At 38.3% G+C, this 19,341-nt stretch overlaps 2 protein-coding genes across 9 annotated transcripts in view; one reads left to right on the forward strand and one right to left on the reverse strand.

Annotated features, from left to right (window-relative positions):
* Window positions 1-19,341, forward strand: part of SLC16A3 (solute carrier family 16 member 3) — a 44,769-nt gene that overhangs the window by 5,801 nt on the left and 19,627 nt on the right. For 2 of the 3 annotated variants that reach the window (XM_059864167.1, XM_059864170.1), the window contains exon 2: window positions 15,607-15,747. The gene's annotated coding sequence lies outside the window, so the exon portion shown is untranslated. Of the gene's footprint in view, window positions 1-15,163; window positions 15,523-15,606; window positions 15,748-19,341 lie in introns of those variants that run through there. The other variant, XM_059864171.1, reaches the window with a different exon arrangement.
* Window positions 1-19,341, reverse strand: part of CCDC57 (coiled-coil domain containing 57) — a 28,842-nt gene that overhangs the window by 2,309 nt on the left and 7,192 nt on the right. For 3 of the 6 annotated variants that reach the window (XM_059864162.1, XM_059864161.1, XM_059864163.1), the window contains 8 exons: window positions 16,572-16,734; window positions 15,539-15,673; window positions 13,803-13,989; window positions 12,754-12,854; window positions 9,218-9,446; window positions 8,376-8,512; window positions 4,575-4,697; window positions 3,989-4,208 (listed from right to left, as the gene is read on the reverse strand). In XM_059864162.1, the coding sequence (XP_059720145.1) occupies window positions 3,989-4,208; window positions 4,575-4,697; window positions 8,376-8,512; window positions 9,218-9,446; window positions 12,754-12,854; window positions 13,803-13,989; window positions 15,539-15,673; window positions 16,572-16,676 (1,237 nt within the window). In that variant the 5' untranslated portion in view covers window positions 16,677-16,734. Of the gene's footprint in view, window positions 1-3,988; window positions 4,209-4,574; window positions 4,698-8,375; window positions 8,513-9,217; window positions 9,447-12,753; window positions 12,855-13,802; window positions 13,990-14,652; window positions 14,792-15,538; window positions 15,674-16,571; window positions 16,735-19,341 lie in introns of those variants that run through there. The other 3 variants (XM_059864164.1, XM_059864165.1, XM_059864166.1) reach the window with 3 other exon arrangements.

The following is a 19,341-nucleotide window of genomic DNA, read 5'->3' on the forward strand; positions in this document are numbered from 1 at the left end:
ACACAAGCATTCTGCATGTCTATTTTTAAGTTTTGGACTGTCAAAAATGTGTACTAACACAGAAATTTAAAATCAACCACCGCAAACTTGTAAGGTTAGTTCCAAAAATCAGGAAAAGACAAAGAAGCAATACCCCAGAATTAGAAATACTATTTAAATGCCATAGCTTGGTCTGCACACCAATGAAAAAACACATCTAATTTACAAGCCTACAACTTACTTTCAGAAGTGACCGTGGCAACCAGAGCTAGCAAGATGATAGCTAAGCACCTAAACTGCTTTTGAAAATGGAACTAAATATTTAGTGTATTGAAATGCTTAACAAATCTTCCATTTGATGTGTGCTAACTTCAGTCAGAAATGAACATTCATAGATTTTTCTTTTTTCCTCAGGAAAAAAGAGATATATGCGGACATGTTGTATAAGCAAACTGAAATTTCCTCACATGGAAGTTTCATTTAAGAAATTTGTCACCAGATATTTGCTTATGGCTAACAGTGCTTCTGAAGGAACACCAACTCAAACAAGTTCCTATTCAGGAGAAGAACATAGAAATGAAGAAAATGTCGCTAGGGCATTAGTTAATATTTGTGAAACACTTCAGAGATGAAGTTTTACGTAACACAGAAAAAAGACCATGAGTTTTTCTCTGATTGGAGCTGGAATGAAGCCCAAGCCAGAGCACTGTTTCTATTTGTTAATATTTTACCAGATTCTTTCTCTGGCCAGCTTTTTACCCACATGGATTGCTCTTAGAACTGTCAGTGATGTCAAAGCTGTTGAAATTCTGTCTAGTGTGGAAACACTTAAGATAACTTTTGATCCATGAAGTGTGGAATTTCAGAGGATGGAGCGTTGCAAGTTACAGTGAGAGTTACAGTACAAGAAACTCCCCTATCTAAGCTCAGGTAGTAAATCAAGAAAGTTACTTTACCTCAAAGCAGCTCACTTCCGTTCTTTGTTAGGCTACAATGTAAACCCCAATTATTAAACTGAGGACAGGGTTCTGAATACTTGTGGTGGTGGGGTTTCTCAAAAATGTATTGTGGGATGTGAAAATACAAAGTTTCATCTATGCTAAGTATGCATAAATCAATTGACTAGTGGGAACACAGCTTGCCTTACACCCTTATTCCCCCTGCACTGACCCCAGCCTCTGCTAACCCAAGGATAGCTGATTGGAGCTGATAAGGAGCATTTCACACAGTACCACACAGAACCCTTCACAGTACTGGCTTCATGCAAAATGCAGTATTACAGCTGAACTTCAATAGGTGATGTTTGCTTTTTCCCCCTTTGAAAAGCTGGTAAGTATCTTCAATAGCAAATAGTAAGCTTATCAAGATAAATAGAAGAAAATAAATTTTGATTTTCTAAATGTTTTACGAATCTTCCCCTCCTCCTGCCTAACATTTATTCTAAAATAAAAAAAGGCTCTACTGTCTTTGAGGGTGGCTTATTGTCAGCATTCAAGGTGCATATGATGTGGATCACCAATCAAAATCTCCACCCGCTCTCAACCTCTGGGATAGACCATTTAAAAAGTAAAGAAATACAGAGGTGTATTTCTTATTTGTACAGCCTATGCATCCTGTGTAGCCTTTTAATATTGTCATGGCTTGTACCTGTCTATCTCTAGGAGGTTCTTTTTCTTTCAATAATACAGAACAATAAAAATACCTAAAGAAGGGACCTATGATCCTTCTAAACATCTTCCTTCTACTTATCTGCAGAATTAACATAAAAGCTATGAAATCCATCTAATTTTTACAGTAAACTGAAAATCAGCAGGTAGAGTAAGGAGAGAGAAAATTAAGATATCTCATAGCCTTTTGACTTGCTTGGAAGCTTACACAAGGTCTGAATTTGATGGTGAAATGAACAAAGTATATAACAGTTCACTTCAGTAATTAAGATGTAGTCATTAACTCTTCAAAACACATTTAGTCATTGCATTGTGTAATATGTTGGAAATACAGCAAATTGCAGGCCTTACTTGACATGCCAACCATTTTGAGTGCCAGTAGGCTGTTTCGTACATGTAACATGAAAAAATTAAACTGTTTAACAGGTTCAGAAAAGTCATTTTCAAGCTACAATTCTGTTTCACCAGAAATTCCCACAAAACACATCTACCGGTGTTACCAATTTGGACAGAGTTGAACTTGGGAAAAAAAAAAAGGTCTGAGTAAGCAAACTAACTTGCGTGCTTTGCTGCAAATAATTTTTTGCCGCTGAGCTTCCAAGTCTCTGTGTGTGTCACTTGTACCTGAAAGCCCAGTTCCAAATCACTCTGTCTCAGTGACAGTTCTATCCATTGTAACAACGTATTTGATGAAGATATTAAATTCAAGTGAGTGGTTTTAAACTGGAAAGATGGAATTAATTTCTGTAGCTCATGCCTGAAAAATAATACAAGCCTCTGCTAAAAATCAGAAGCAGAATTTGAAAATTTTGTATATAATGCTTCTAAGGTGATGTTCTAGAAGAAAAGAAAGATTTTGCTTTCATAATTTTTTTTTCTCTCGAAGACAGAATTCAGTCTAGTGGAATTAAGGACACCTTTTCCTGGAGGAGAAAGCTAAGCAGCAAGAGTGTTTAAAAATCATATTCTTGCAATGCAGTATTTCAGGGCCTGCATGCCTGAGTAAGAAGTTCCACTCTGGTACGCCTCATATAAATCTGGATGCAGAGATCAAATTAAACTTGGTCTTAGGAAAATATTATCCCTTATTGATTTACATTTCACTTGTTCCACGTTGGCAGTATCCTCTGTCCCTTTTGCTATTTCTAGATCCCCAAAAATCTACATTAAGTTTTGCAACAGTGGCTGGAAATTTCTAGACATTAAGAAACTGATGTCCTTGTAAGGCTGCCAGAGCTGTTGCATCACACATACAACAGCACAAAACTGCATAGCGCTATCAGTAATGTTTCAGACATCCTTTTGCTTATCCTGTCAATTTAGGCCTGGCCTGAAATACTCTTCCTATTTCAGTCCTAGCCTCACAAAAAAAGCATGTGAACCATGAGTGTCAGCACTGTGTCCATTCCAGTCCTACAGGTCTGTCAATGCATGTTACTTTGTCCCTGCAATGCACTGCTGTTGTGAATAAATACACTTATAATCCACTCTTCATTTTGAAAGCCCTTTTAAGTATTATTTTTTCTTGTGAGCTACTAAAGATGGTTCATTGCCTCCATACACTGGTTTAAAAACAGATGTAACATAGGCTGGATAGGACCTGAGGGTGAAATGTCACAGTGCTTATCACTCCCTGCTCAGAATGTATCTTGTCACAACTTGTGTCCATTGCCACTTTTCACTGTGCATCTCTAAGAGTCTGGTCCTGTCTTCTCCAAAATCCCTCACCAGGTAGTTAAAAAGCACCAATCAGAACACTCACCTACTCTTTTCTACACTGAACAACCCAGTTCTCTAAACCTCTTCTCGTGTAATGTGTTCCATGCCCCAGCCATTTAGTGGCTCTCCACTGGACTCCAGTTTCTCACACTTTTGTACAAGAGGGTCCAAAGGTGGACATGGTGGCCTCACAAGTATCAAATTTAGGGGAACAAATCACTTTCCTTAATCCAGTGGTTACATTATTTTTCCTGCAGTGTGTATGTGATTAATGACATATGAATATGAGTATACAGTTCTCAAACAGACACATTTATATCTGCCCCAGCTAAATTTTAGACTACGTCAAAACAGAATTTGCATTTTACAGGAGTACTTAATAAGAGTGAGGAAGAATTTGCAATGAAGGCAATTAAACCAGACAGCTACATAGACATTCCTCTTAATTCTTACTTCTGCTGGCAAGCGTGAAATTCCCTTCAAGTAATTCATTCAGATTCTGATCATTGCACTGTACAACAGGAGCAGTATGTAAAAGAATTAGTGAATGTCAACAGAATCCACCCTAATTCCACACTTCTAGAAGAGTCAAACATTGTGACTGCTTTACAAAGCAGGCTTACCCTGGCTGGTGTTCTTCCGAGGACTGAGTAGAGAACGGCTTGATCCCGTATCTAAAATTTGACAGAAATTATGCGTTCTGGATGAAGAAAGCTGAACCTGCTGGACATGACTAGGACTCTGACTGAGCAGCTGAGTTTGAACAGTCTTTCTGGATGTATCTGCCTTTGTTGCTGAGAATGTATGTGGCCCATGATTTTCAATAGAGAAATCTATCCAAACCTGTTCAAATTCAAACACAATCTCACAGACATACATACTTTTTACATCAAAGACATCAGAAAATTGGTTACATTTCATAGTGGTATCTTGGACTTGGAAAGAAAGAGGGTTTTGGCAAGAGGCAAGACAAAAGAAAATTATTATTTTTAATTTTGAAACGTTGTACAAGAAGATTAATTACAACATCATGGCAGTGATTGAGAAACCCTAGTTTATTTAGTGTTAACAAATACTATTTTGTACAGGAACAATGCATAATTAAAAAAATACATAGGTTTTTAAGTCTTCGAGGAGATGACTGTTGAGCAATTCAAATTGAAAAAGCCAAATGAAGGTGAATTACATTGATCATAAACTGCACTGTACCTCACTGGATGATAATTCTGTTTCTTCTCTACAGCTGCTTGGAGCTTCTTCTTCCTTTAAGCTAGGGCAGGCAGTAAGAGACGAGAACCTTGAAGGATGCTGTTGCCTTGTGCACTGCAGCTCCTAATGTGAAATATTACATTAACACAAGTAACTCATGGTCCCTAAAACTAACACCCTTATAGCTCGGTTTGCTGTTACACTGCTAGATTTAAAATAATCAGTTATAAAAAATATGAAACAAAATTATGTTCTCTTCAGATCAACAGGGTCAAACTACCTTTATAATAAACCTAGTATCAAATCTGTTCAATAGCTACATTTCCTGGTGCTGTTGCTATCACCTTGCTGGTTGCTCAAGCTTACATTGTCAGGGTCCTTCTTCACTTTTGTATTTTCCTGTGATTAAATTACAGAAGAAAAACTCCAAAACAATACCTAATACCCCAACTAAAATAAAGAAGGAAGCTATGGAAAAGTAAATCGTCAGCAGCCAAAATAAACTAATTTATCTCTCAAAGTTTCATTAACTTTCAACTTGTAGCAACTAAAGTGAGATTTGATGAAAAGCAAACTGCTTCAGCCCTGTCAAAGGAGATGCAAATATATTTAAGACTAAAGAAACAAAATGAAAGAGATGCTATATATTTAAGACTAAAGAAACAAAATGAAAGCCCATTATGTAAAGTAATTGACAGCAAAATTCACATTAATAGCTTTCACAGTAATAGATTATCTTGGTTTTTTATAAGGATGAAGATCTTGGAATGCAGGAGCAAATGTAGCCCGGCTAGTAAGAGGATCACCTAGAATAAAAACACCGAAACTAGAATAATAGTGTTCTTTGGAAAGTCAACCTGGAGCTCAGCATTTGTGTAGGAGCTGAAGCCTCAGCAAATATATTCTGAGTAAAGAGCAGCCTGGAATGAGAGTATGAGCTTGGATGTAAGGGGCTATCCTCTCTAGTCTCGACAAATGATGAACTCAAAGGTTCCAGAGGTGGAAGGGTCCTCAATGACAGCCACTTCAGCCATGACCTCCAAGCAACCCATCAGCTGAAGAGGTTGAACTACTACTCCCAGTGTTTAGCCACCATCTGGAAACTCACAGTCAAATTCTACCTCTCTAAATGCCATAGTCATACTGTATTTTAAAAATCTATTTATTCTTACAAAAGCAAGAATAATCTTAATCATTTTTAACAGAACATGGGAGACACGATATATGTAGAAAAGTACAAACAAAGTATCTTGCTCATTAAAAATAAGGCAAGAAAGATTGGGATGGATGGATTGGTATGAATATTCATTGGTCTTAATTTGAGAGTCAGCAAAGTTCTAAGGTGAGCAATGGAAGAAAGAATAATTAAAGAGGTGGAAAAGGAAAAAAAAAGTGGTTTTGAATTTTGGTAATTTTGCTCAGATCTGGAAATCACTTTTATGTATGTTTGGTATAAACATTTAGCTAATCTTTTTCAGACCTCAATTCCGGCAGTGCACAGATGAAACAAGCAGGTTACAAGAGGTCTCCTCAACTGGTTTGCTGAACCTGAATTTCTTTGTAAAAATTATTTCCAGTGTTAACATTTAATAAACAGGTTGCTATTTCTGAAACAGAGAAGTGAAAGTTCAAGTGAACAAAGGATGCCAAGCTTATGACTTTAGGCTAATGAGATGATCACAAGCATACAGAAAAAATTATATATCCACAAGCATGCTAAGGCATTCCACAAAACAGCAAACAGCCAAAAAGATGATCAGTGAATTGGAACACCGGATGTAGAAGAAGAGGTTGGGGCAGCTGGCCTTGCTGGCTTCCAGAAGAGATAGATTAATCTTTTCAACATGTATAAGCATCTGATGAGGATGTTATAAGGAGATAAAATGACTGAGTTGGAGTCATCTCAGTGGTATACAGCGGAAGTCCAAGTGATAATGAGCAAAAACACAAGTACAGGACACCTCACTTAAGTATAAAGAGCTGTCATTTTAAACCAAATGACAGCCTTCTTTATTGTGAGGGTGACCAAACCCTGGAACAACTTGCCCAGAGTGGCTCCCAGAGGAAGTGTTTCCCCAGCTAAACTTGGTTAATAATTCTACTGGAGTTTTATACCTCAGAGCAACAGCCTCACCCTTTCTAAAAGAACACTATTTACTGCCTTTAAAACTACAACAAAAATCAACTGCTCTGACTCAATCCTCACAGGAACAAATCGGCTGATCAATTAAGTAATGTACATAGTGAAATCCTGACTATCGATGTTACTGGGAGGTCTGCCACTAACTACTAGGGAAGCCAGGATTTATTCATTAGTCTCTCTTATAAAAGCTGCAATTTAACTATTAAAGGTTACATTTTAATTACAAAATATATGAGACAGGTTAACTATATATCTTGCTTTTATATATGGAAAAGGTGCTATTACAGTTATTTGGACATGGGTGCTTTAAAATCCCACCACTGTGAGTATTTGGTAATACCCTGACTGATTAATAATTTTAAATTTTATGTTAGAACATAGTGCAAATCCTTCAAACAGCCTTTCCTGCTTAGTTAAAAGTAAGTCTTACGAAATTTGTAATTTAGGATTGCATTTACACTGCATAAATACATTTGTTTCATAAATACCTTGGTTGACGATCATGTTTAAAAATATTACTTTTGAAGTCCCATACCCTCTAAACTTATAGGGAACCATCGGGCTTGTTGCCAGTCACTAATGGTGTTTGTCAGGGCTCAATTTTAGGGTCAGTTCTCTCCAGTCTTTGATCAATGACCTGGACACATGAGTTGAATGTGCACTAAGTTGGCTGATGATACTAAATGAGAAGGACTCGTCGATTCCCTTCTGGGTAAAGAGACCTTACAAAGAGACCTCGATAGACTGGAACGCTTGGTAATCGCCACCTGCATGAAATTTACTGAGAGCAAAAAAGCTGGATTCTGTACCTGGGACTATAGGCATGGATGTCTGTATACATTTGAGGGACATGAGGCTGAAGTGCAGCCCTGAAGAAAGGGATCTGGGGGTTTTGGTTGTTGGCAAGCTCAACATGAGTCAACAGTGTATCCTGGTGGCCGGGAGTGCCAGCTGTGTCCTCAGTGTGTTAAACACACACAGCACAGCTAACTGGCCAAAAGAAGTGAATGTCCCACTACTCAGCATTGATACGGCTTTGCCTCAAGTACTGTGTGCATTTTTGGGCTCCACAATATGAGAAGAATATAGAAATATTAGAAAAAAGTCCAAAGGAGGGCAACAACGATGGTGAAAATATTAGATGGCTAGATTTATGAGGAGTAGCTGGGAATACTTGGCTCGTTCAGCTTAAAAAAGAGGAGGCTGGCGGAGGACCTCATTGCTCTCTATAACTTCCTTCCATGATGGGAAAGAAGAGTAGGAAGTGCTGATTTTTGTTTTTGGTGTCTGGTGATGGAATGCGGAGGAATGGCTTAAATCTGCATCAGGGAAAATTCAGACAATTCTTCCCTGAGAGGGTGGTCAAGCAGTGGAACAATCTCCCCAGGGTGTGGTCATGGCCCCAAGCCTTTCTATGTTCAAAAAAACATTTGGGACAATGCCCCTAACTTAAACGGCTTGTCCTGTGTGACATCAGGGTACAAAGATCCTCATGGGTTCCTTCCAGCTCCAGATATGCAATGATTCCGTGGAATCTTCTAAAGATAGATTTGAGCTAAACTCAGAGTAATTTAAATGCAGAATTTTAGGTTATATTCATGGAATCAGAACTGGCTTAATGGCTTGTTATTGCTAAATTTCAAACAGCATATAATTACCTGTGTTGTGAGTCTGTGCTGTAGATGCTTTAGAATTGATAGCTGACACTGTGTTCTTTTGACAAGTTCTCTTGGAAGAAGACTACCAGAGGCAATACAAACTGTGCATTGTTTAAAGCTAACAGGATGCCAGACTCCTATAAAAGAGAGAATATACTGAGGAAGGCATTCTTTGTTGATATTTTGTTAACCATATTGCACTTCCAGCAAGTGTTTACAGCAGATAATAAATGAATCACAGAACACAGGCCTTCTCATTGCAAATACAGAAATGAGCCTCGTGCTTTTTCCCCTTTATTTCATTGCCAGAAAAACTATGCATGGAACTTAGATACAAAAATATATCATGTGTATATATATATATATATATATATATATATATATATATATAAAATGTAAAAAGTAAAATCTTTTTACATTATATATACTCTTAATTCAAGTTTACAGTAAACTTATTCTGCTTTCTCTTCCACTTTCCTAAAGTGTTTGTTTTTATTCCAAGAGATACACTACCTCTTTTCTTCTCATGAACAAAGTCTTAGTAAAGTTCCAGTTCCCACACTGACATCTAGGCACCAGGGAGTTCTTCATCTAAGATGCTTATCAACAAAAGTCACTACATAGACTCTTGTTCTATCTTAGCATCTCCTGTCACAGGATAATCTTACTTACAAGGATTAGTACCACAGTCTCACATGAGCTATGCAGATCAAGGATCAGTAAGGTCCAGCATGTTTTTTTCATAATGAAGCCTAGCTTTCTCCAGCTCAGAAGATGAACTGATTCCCTGTCCATTTTATTCTAAATATATAAACCAGCACTTTTCTTTAGAATAAATTTACCTTCCTTTAACACCATTCCAAGTTCTGCCCTGAGTCTGTTTCCCATTTCAATCAGCTGCCGCTTTTCTTGTCTCAGAATTGAAATTTTTCTTGTTGCTTCCTTGAGTTTATTTTGCATTCCTCGTAGAGTGTGTTTGACACTATATTGACAACCAATACCAGTATCTATATCAGGTAGCTGTTGTCCAAAATCTACCATGTTTTCTTCAAGAACTTTGGGTTTTGGACCCTAAACAAAACAGATAGTGCTTATAATAAATATTTTGAAAGTGAGGTCTGCAGGTTCAGAGATTTGTACAAATACGCATGAGAGGTCAGTTGAAGAAAAAGTGTAAAATTGAAGGCTACGGTCCATTTTTTAGGGCCCATTTTCAAGATATTTTAGCAGTATAGGGCAAATTAAACTGTGGAGCAAAACACTGTAACAGCCTGAGACATTCCCACAGATACTGTCAACTGTAAATGTAAAATAATACACATAGGATAAGCACTCTATAACTGTAAACTAAAGAACACTTAATTTTAAGATAAAATGTGGATAAAAGCTCTTTATACCAAATAGCAATCTGCTATAAATTCTTCTTTATTTAATCATTGTGTACATTGTTTAATCATTTGTACATACAAACAAAAGGGGTAGATATAACTTAAAACATTTACTGGAAAGTAAAGATTCTACAACCTGTTTTGTCTCTGGCAACCTGAGTCCACCTGCACATATACATAGTGGTAAGGTATATACCCAAAAGATTGCATCCTTGTTTTTCAAGACATGCTTGTCTTCTTTCAGCCCCCGCAAAGAAGACTTTTTGATAGCCATTTAAATAGTCATCATTCACTGAACAGTCATCTCCCCATAAACATTTAGCATTTCACACATTGTTATAAATATCTAAATGTATCATATGCATTAAAATTGTTTTACAATTACTCATTGGTATGTTTACTCTTTTACTTATAAACTAGCTAACTGTGCAATCCCAATCAGTTTTCAACTAAATCACCCTAAACACTATGATTCAAGAAGTACACATTGAAAGCTATTATCCATACTGAGAAAAAACCAAACCATTGTTGCCTTATTGTGCCATGCAACTCCCTTGCTCTTATTTCTTTGGATAGTTTTACCATTAAAAGGAAGGGTCTTGAGAACTTACGGGGAAAGCATGCAGGCCTACAAAGAGTATGGGGGAGAAAGGTAGAGAAATGAGTGCAGGACTAGAGTCTAAAAATACTAAGACACCAAAGTGAAAGGAAAAATGAACAGGACTTTGACACATATCTAGTAGTTCGTATAAAAGCAAGTAACACAAGTAGCTGGGAGCGTGTGTTGATCTGTTGGAAGGTAGGAGGACTCTGCAAGAGACCTAGAGTGGTTGGAAGGATGGGCAGAATCCAATAAAATGACGTTTAATAAATCCAAGTACTGAGTCCTGCATTTGGCCACAATAACCCCCCGCAGCGTTATAGGCTGGGGATGGTGTGGCTGGACAGTGCACAGGCGGAAAAGGACCTGGGGGTACTGGTGGACAGCAAACTGAACATGAGCCAACAGTGTGCTCTGGTGGCCAAGAAGGCAAATGGCTCCTGGCCTGTATCAGGAATGGTGTGGCCAGCAGGAGCAGGGAGGTCATTCTGCCCCTGTACTCAGCACTGGTGAGGGCACACCTCGAGTGCTGTGTCCAGTTCTGGGCCCTCAGGTTGGGAAGGACGTTGAGACGCTCAAGCGTGTCCAGAGGAGGCAACGAGGTTGGTGAGGGGCTTGGAACACAAACCCTGTGAGGAACAACTAAGGGAGCTGGGGGTGTTTATCCTGGAGAAAAGGAGACTCGGGGGTGACCTTATCACTCTCTAGAGCTCCCTGAAAGGAGGCTGTAGTCTGGTGGGGGTTGGTCTATTTCACCAGGCAGCAACTGGCAGAGAGCACACAGCCTTAAGCTGCACCAAGGGAAATATAGGATGGATATTAGGAAAAACCTTTTTACAGAAAGGGTGATAAAGTTCTGAAATGGCTTGCCCGGGGAGGTGGTGGAGTGACCATCCCTGGATGTGTTTAACAAAGCCTGGATGTGGCACTGAGTGCCAGGGTTTAGTTGAGGTGTTGGGGCTGGGTAGGACTCAATGATCTTGAAGGTCTCTTCCAACCCAGTGATTCTGTGTGATTGTGTGTGTGTGAGTGTGAAATTATTACAGTCTACCTTCGTTGGCGAAATTGACATACTAAAGCTTAACATAAAGCGAGGTGAAGGCAATGACCAATCATGGCACCACTGGCTGTCACACTGTGGGCCACCTTCACCGGATCAAAAAACAAAAGCACGTCACCTGGCTGGGGCAACGAATGCCATTTGCTTAAACTTTTATTTTTCTTGAACTTTTCAGAAAAACATTCCACAGCATTGCACAGAAGATTTTTTTTTTTTTCAGAGGACAGACTGTAAGCTGTAGAATTAGGAGTGGAACTCAGAAATCTTTTAACCTTTAGATCTATGCCCAGAGCAAAATTCTGCAGTACAAAACAGAGAAAACACTGAAATGATGGGTCCTAAAGAAGAGTGAGAGGAAAAACTCTCCTCAGAGCTGATACAAAAGAAAAATAGAAAAATATATGTACAAGCAAAAGTTTACATGCTATTTTTACTCGTTTCCACAATAAACTTTCCTCTTCTTCTTTAGTGCTGGAGCCTATAATTTCCAGATTATGGCCACAGAAACTCTGTTATTTTAATTGGAAAAAAGAAAACTATCACTATGGCTTTGATTACTGACTTCACCTGCACCCCTATGTTTAGTTACCATTGTTGCTCAACAGATTCTAAGCTCCCTGAGGTAGAAATATTTTTGCCTGTAATTCCTCATGGCCCTAAGTACATCCTTAGTATGCAATTAATAAATGTAAGAAGCACAGAGAAAGTGTAGAAAAGTGCTAATGATAAGCACTTGTAAAATCCTGTAAGAAATTAAAATGAAGTTTTGCCCATTGTTTTTAAGATATTTTCAGGACTGCTTTCGGCTCAGTCTATGTCTAAGAAGGCTTGTTATGTACTGAGAAAGAAAAAATAAAGCAGAAAGAAGAAATAGGCAGGAAACAATAGTCCGACTACAGTGAAGACAGCATCAACTACCATTCCAGCATTTTATTCACTTGAAGTTTTGGCCTGCATATCCCCTATTTACTACGTCTGTATATATAAAGCATAAGTAATTCAGCATTAAAATATGGATTTACAATGGAAAACCTGAAGCAGTGATACACAGTAGTTTAAGCATTTGCAAGTAGGAAAAAAAAATCAAGACCAGCTTGCAAGATCAGAAATGACTTGTGCCAAGAGATGACTAGTCAAAATCTATTGCCTAGAAAGAATAAGAGTAAGTTTGGCTAAAAAAATCTTTGCTGGCTCTCATCTGACCAATCACATAAGGACATATTACTTCAGTTTATAATATTTACTCAAACAAAAATAATACACTAGGTATTTAATTACACACACGCACATACATACAGATATTTTTAGGTAGTTTAAACCTCAACATACCTCTTCTGTGTCCGGGTTTACTAAACAATCCAACTTAGTTGAACTGACTTTGATGTTGCTCAGTGTGGTTCCAGCTGAATTTTTGTTTGTGCTCAATGAACCTAAAAGAGGAGTATAATAGGAATGTATATGTATTTATAGAGAGTTTAGGCTTTCATAGCAAGAGCTCCTTCAGAACACTGTCTCATGCATATAAATGTCTAGTTTGTCTAGTTACAGGATCATAAAACCATAGACTTAGGTTGGAAAAGACCTTTAAAATTATCAAATGAAATCAGTGACCTAACACTGCAAAGTCCTCCACTAAACCATGTCTTCAAATGTCCACACACATATACACGCCTTTTAAATGCCTCCAGGGATGGTGACTCAACCATTTCCCTGGGCAGCCTGTGCCAATGCTTGAATAAGCCTTTTCAAAAAGAAAATTTTAATATTTAACTATTGAATATTTAATAATTTTTCTTATTTAATTTTAAAATATCCAATCTAAACCTCCTCTGGCACAACTTGAGGTTATTTCTGTTATCCTATTGCTTATTACTAGGAAATAGAGGCTGATCCCCACCTCACGACAACTCCCTTTCAGGTAGTTGTAGGTAGTGGTAAGTTCCCCCTGAACCTCCTTTTGTACACCACTTCAGTAGATATACTGTAAATGGACTGTAAACCCCCATGGCAGAGGGGTTTGGTCTAGGAGATCTTTAAAGATCCCTTCCAATCCAAGCCATTCTGTGATTTTTACATACTGGCTTCACTATCAGGAATTCCGTAATATACATATAATTGCTTTACTCTTGCAAAATATATACATGATTGCTTTTCTAGTGGTAATTTTGTAGTGACTAATAGCGTGTGTGTGTATTTCTTTTCACTCATAACTGTTTTGTAGTAACTTGTAAACAGAATATCAGACTACTGTGTTCTTGTGTACGGTGCAATCAAAGAACAATTTTTACACACTCATGGATTGGGGAGCCTTCATAGATTATGACCATGACTCCTAAACTTCCGTAACTGAATTTAAAGTTCTTTGTCAAGAGTTTCACCTTGTTCTGCAAGTTGTCTGTCGTCTGTTTGAGGAAGAGAAGACAACATCTGCTCATCAAGACTCTCCATTTCTTTCCTCATTTGTGCAATAGCAGCCCGAAGGCTGGCATTCTGTTCTTGCAGCTTTTTTATTTCCAAAGCAGGGATATATTTACACAGAGGACCTATATTGTCATACTGAAATATCTGGAAAATAAAAGTACAAGACAAAAAGAACCCTTCATTAATAAGCAACACATACTCTCCACCCCACCACACACAGAGATTCTAATACTTTCAACCCATGAACATATGTAGGTGAAAAGTACCATAGAAGGAGAATAAATGTGTTTATTGAGGATTTGCCTGGGAAAGAAGTGCTGTACTGAGAACATCATAGGAGGAGGTGCACATGGAGAGGACCATGGCACCAGAGCTAGCTCTGTTTTATAACTGTTGTTCTGCAGGTGTGGTTTATCTCTCTTCCATGTGCAGGTAAACCCTCCCCTTAAGGAACTTATGGGCTCAAAAGCAGTTCCCTTTCTGACCTGTCCAATTCTTGAAAATGTCATTGGAGATCATCTGCTGACAATAACATTGTTTTAGTTTAAAAGAGAGATATTTCCCAAGGAAGACGGGAATGTTGCTGAAATTGTAAGATCGCCTCCTCCCTCCAAATTATTATGAATTCGAAATTACAGGGCTCCCATGCAAAGATATAGAAACAAGAATAACAGTTCTTTACTACACTAGATGTATATATACATAAAACATATATATATATGTATACTATATATATATATGTTTTTTGTATATATATAACAACACAAAATGAGCAACAACAGCAAGGATAAGAAGAACCCCACTAACAGCCTTTGCTCGCCCATGAAGCATTTCCCCTTTGGTGTAGTTACGACGACAACCGACAAGGGGCGCTGTAGGCTGCGGAGACTGCCGCGGCTTCAGCTGCAAGATCGGGACCTCCCCGGTGGTGATGGCAGCTCAGATGAGAGGGAGGGAAGAAGGGTTGACTCCTCCAGGCACCCACGCCAGCAGTTATCGGTCTTCGGCATCGCTAACGGCAGCCGGGACACGCTGGGAAGGGAGGCAGGGCTTTACTGTGATGTCCCACTACCGAACGGAGAGGAGGTCCGGCCGACGTGCTGCTCCCAGCTTCAGGGGGCCCTCCAAGCGGCGGTTCCGGGAGGGGGACGGAGGGAATGGCTTCCCCAGGCACCCACGGGGACTGTGCTGGTCTCTCTCGGCGCCGGCAGCCCGCGAAGTCCCAGTCAATGGAGCCGCCGGGACTCCCTTTCTCTCTTGCAAGCAGCAGACTCAGAAGCCGGCAGCAGGCGGAGCTCCACGGCAGTGCTGAAAAACCGCTGCGCAGGAGAGGTCCAAGGCGAATAAAAACCACACGACCGTCTCTGCTCCCAACAGGGCAATGACTGCCCACCCCCAGCTAAGAAACTGCCAGAATAACTCTGCCGCCTCCCCCTGCTTCTCCCACTCCCCCAGAACCATTACAATGCCAAGGCCACGTCTTTTGTCTCTGGATCGCTGTCCATTCACCGTCTCCCTGACAACAAATGGGAAGAAAATTCCCGGGGAAAAAACCAAAAACCAACCAATCAACCAAACATACAATCTAACTAAACCAAAACTAAACAAAAACCTAACCCCAGGCAAACATAAAAAGTTGGGATATTGTTTCTTAGAATGAATTCGTCCATGTCTACAGTAAGTGTTGTCTAACCTGCTTCTCCCCTTCAGGTGAAATACTGTGATTAAACGATGCTTGTATTGTCTGTTCTCTCTCAACAGTCAAAGCAGAAAGAACACACTTCACTTCATGCAACCTGTAGTCTGTTTTCTGTAGATCAGCTTGAACCTGGGATGGAAGGAATAGAGAGGAGCCAGAGGATGTCAGTAGCTCAAGAACAACAGGATAAAAGAAAAGGAAAGGTAAGGAAGGGAAAGGGAAAGGAAAAGGGAAGTTAAAAAGAAGGAAATCAAGGATACTTTAAAACATAGCACAGGGACTTAAGCATATTCTTTTTGTCTCTGTCAAAAACTGCCCTACCAGACAAATAATTTAGCATCATTTTCTTATGTTCTTCATGTAAAATCAAAAATTATGATTTGTCTCTCTCATGTGTTCACATGCTACAGCTATTGATGCCTATGAATAATTTTGGAAAGACAATGATAAAATAAAACGCTAGAGTAAATGCCAGTATTCTGAACTTCAGAAACAATGTTTCCTCCATACCTGTGAGTTCAGCACAAGTGGCCATTGAGAATTGTTAAACCATTGTCTAATAGTCTCTAAACAATAAACATGTATTTAATTTTTCCGAAGTTGAAGTTTTAACACTACAGAAAATAGGGTTTTTTTCCACACAAAAATACCCAAGAGCTTTTCAGGACTAATATTGTTCCCTTGATAGAATTCAAGTGGTACTGTGATCTGAAATTCTTTCTGCCCTCGGGCTGCTCTAAGAGAAATCTTTCTTCTTTTGCTACAATGGCAAAGGAAAAACAGCTCTCAAGCCAACTTGTTTTTATGGAAAGGGAGAAAAGGCAACTATTAGAGATTGTTCATGAAAATTAATCTGATTTCTGATAAAATACATGTGATGAACTGCTGTACACAATACAGAAATACTGTTTTACAGATTTTTGAAAGAAAGCTAGACATATTTCCTTGAGAAACACCATGGTGAGAAGATTCCATAGCTCTCTATGCAATAGATGATTCTTAAACAGTGTTAATTTGAAATTCTCACCTCCGCTGTAGATGAAGATAGGCTGTGAGTTGGATCCTCTGACTTCTGATAACAATTACATTCAGCATTCTCACAGAGCCGCTGCCAGTTAAGTTCTGCTTGCATTTTACTCTGTTTCAGAATCCATTCTCACTCAGCTGCCAGAGACAGTTGTTGTTTCGACCTATGATACACAGAGCAAAGCTGTTGATTTAAGCAGAATAAATACTAAGAATGTTTTGTGGACATTTTTTGTTTGTTTGTTTGTGTCTGGTTTTAGTTTAATCCAGCTTTGTTTATTGTCCTCATCTTCTTTCCTTGTTCTATTTTATCTATCTACTTTATCTATAATAATCTAATATATAATTAATCTAATCTATATTATCTCTCTATATATCTAAATATCTATGTATCTCTATATCTATATATCTATATTATATATCTAATCTATAACTAATCTAGTCTATGTTATCTAAAAAGATAATTTTTAAATTATCTATTTTATTTTGTTCCATTCTGGTCTCAACATTTTACTGAACAAAAGCATTTTAATTGCATAGAGCTTAATAGTCTCTGAGGGTCCATCTGTATGGGTATTTAGAATCAGCTTTGGAGGTCACCTCAGGTCAAGAGGCATAAACTGCCCTTCAATATCAATACTACTCTCAGTACTTCCATCCAGAGCATGTTTCTGTTTTGCTGATATCAGGAATGAGATACAAAAGAGTTAGGAATTAAAATTGCTGCACTGTCAGGGTAAACTTTCTAGGCTAAAAGGCTGCTGCATTTACAGACCTTGAAAACACAGTGTAGAAAGATGGAGAAGGTGCAAGTATTAGAAACAGTATTAGAAATCTCTAATCAAGAATTCAAGTCAGAAAATTGCAAAGATCAAAGGTTTCTTCTGAAGTGCCACAAGAGTTTAAACTGCATGACACAGAGTAAGGAACATTTACATTTAATAAGTATACATGCAGTTGTGGTTCTTTTGTTCTTGCTGAGTGAACAGCAGTTGGTCGTGCAATCTTTATAGTCAAGACTGCAATAGGACAAAGTGGTTTTAGATCCATTATTACAGCAGTGTCCTTTAAAGAACATCCAAGACAAGTAAACCAAACCAGAAGCTAAAGTCCAGTTGTGCAACATTCAAGATGCAGGAATCCATGGATACCACTAATGGCCAGGCAAATTTTGCTGCCCTAAAGGTAAAGTTTATAGGCAAAAATAATTAATTTTATTACACAGCTGGAAAAATATAGCAAACTCCTACCAGCCCTCTTCCTGAAAGCTTGCCTGCTTTTCTCAATGGTATCAAGTGAGGGTTTTTTCCCCTCTACCTATATAACTCAATTTGCCAAATTATTAAGGTTTCAATTACAATACCACTGAAGCAAATGGACATGGACATCAGAGAACAATCCAAGTAATGCTGGATGATGATTAGTGAACACTGCATATACTGAGATTTTTGAAGGGTGAATTCCTCATTACTAGCCTTGGAAGGATGACAGAGGTCTTTCAAATACCTATACACAGTTCTTGGTTGCATAGGGTAAAAAACAGTCACGATCAATATGCATACCACAAATACCCATGCTTCCTGCTATCCTAGTTCACCACATAGGTGGAAGAAAACAGCAAAAACAACAGTCATCTTTTCACATGTTTCACACAGGAATGACTTTAGATTATAATACACTCATTCATTCTGTGAGTAAAGGGTAACAGCTTAAAATAAGTTACCTTAACTTCATGGGACAGAACTAAGTTAACCCTTTTCAACTGTCTGCTTGTGAAACTCACATTCTCTCTTTTTTAATTCCCACATCAAATTCAGCAAGCACTACCTACAAAGGGAGCAACATATAGGTAACACTAGAACAATGGTACTGATGGAAACACTGGATTGTCTCAAACCTTTCAAACACTGTATGAAGAGTTTAATCATCACATAATCTTTCTTCATTCTAATAAGAATCGGACTGTGCTGAATGAAACCTATAAACTGGTCTACAGTAGATCCCCTAACAGGACTTGTACAGCAAAGGGGAACTTAAATGAACAAATCAGCCAAACAGTATCTTTTGCAAAATAAGATCAGATTTCATAACCACTGGGGAGAGAGGAGAGAAAAAATCACTTGTTTTACAAACCCCCCACCATCTTTCAGATATTACAGTTCAATTCCTTTACAGCCATCTGAGCATCTGTAATATGTCAAATACTATGCATTAAAGAAATAACTGAACTTCATTTTTGACTTCTAGAGGAGCAGAAAGGTGCTATATCTCCCCAGTGCTTAAAGTTATGGGTATTTTTAAATTTCTCCTTTTTTTTAAAACTTGCTATGGAACTTCTTCCCTCCCTCCCCACCTGCTCCCCTTATAGCCATTGAATTTTAATTTTAAAGAAAAAAACAAAACCAGTCATATTGTTTGTCATTCTTGGGGGGGAAAAAAATCACCTGTTGTTAGAAGACTCTACATTTCAAACTCAAGTAAGAACAGTACTACAGAATGTACATTTACCATGAAATTCTCCCGAAGTAACATTGCAAGTTACTCCAAAACATGAAAATTAAAGACAACAGTAAAGATACCGCAGTAAAAATATGAACAAATGTGAAATTCTTGCCTCACAACACCTATGTCTTATAAGTACATGAGAAACTGTTCATAAAGAAGCCATGGATTTTGCAGAAAACTAAATGGTTGCAGTGAGCTGCCATCCAGTGGCTAAACTGATAAAGTATTTTAAAAAGTGTTTGAGAGAAACTACTTCGATGAATTAA

The sequence above is a fragment of the Haemorhous mexicanus genome, chromosome 20, assembly GCF_027477595.1.
Source record: "Haemorhous mexicanus isolate bHaeMex1 chromosome 20, bHaeMex1.pri, whole genome shotgun sequence".
NCBI classification, from domain to species: domain Eukaryota; kingdom Metazoa; phylum Chordata; class Aves; order Passeriformes; family Fringillidae; genus Haemorhous; species Haemorhous mexicanus.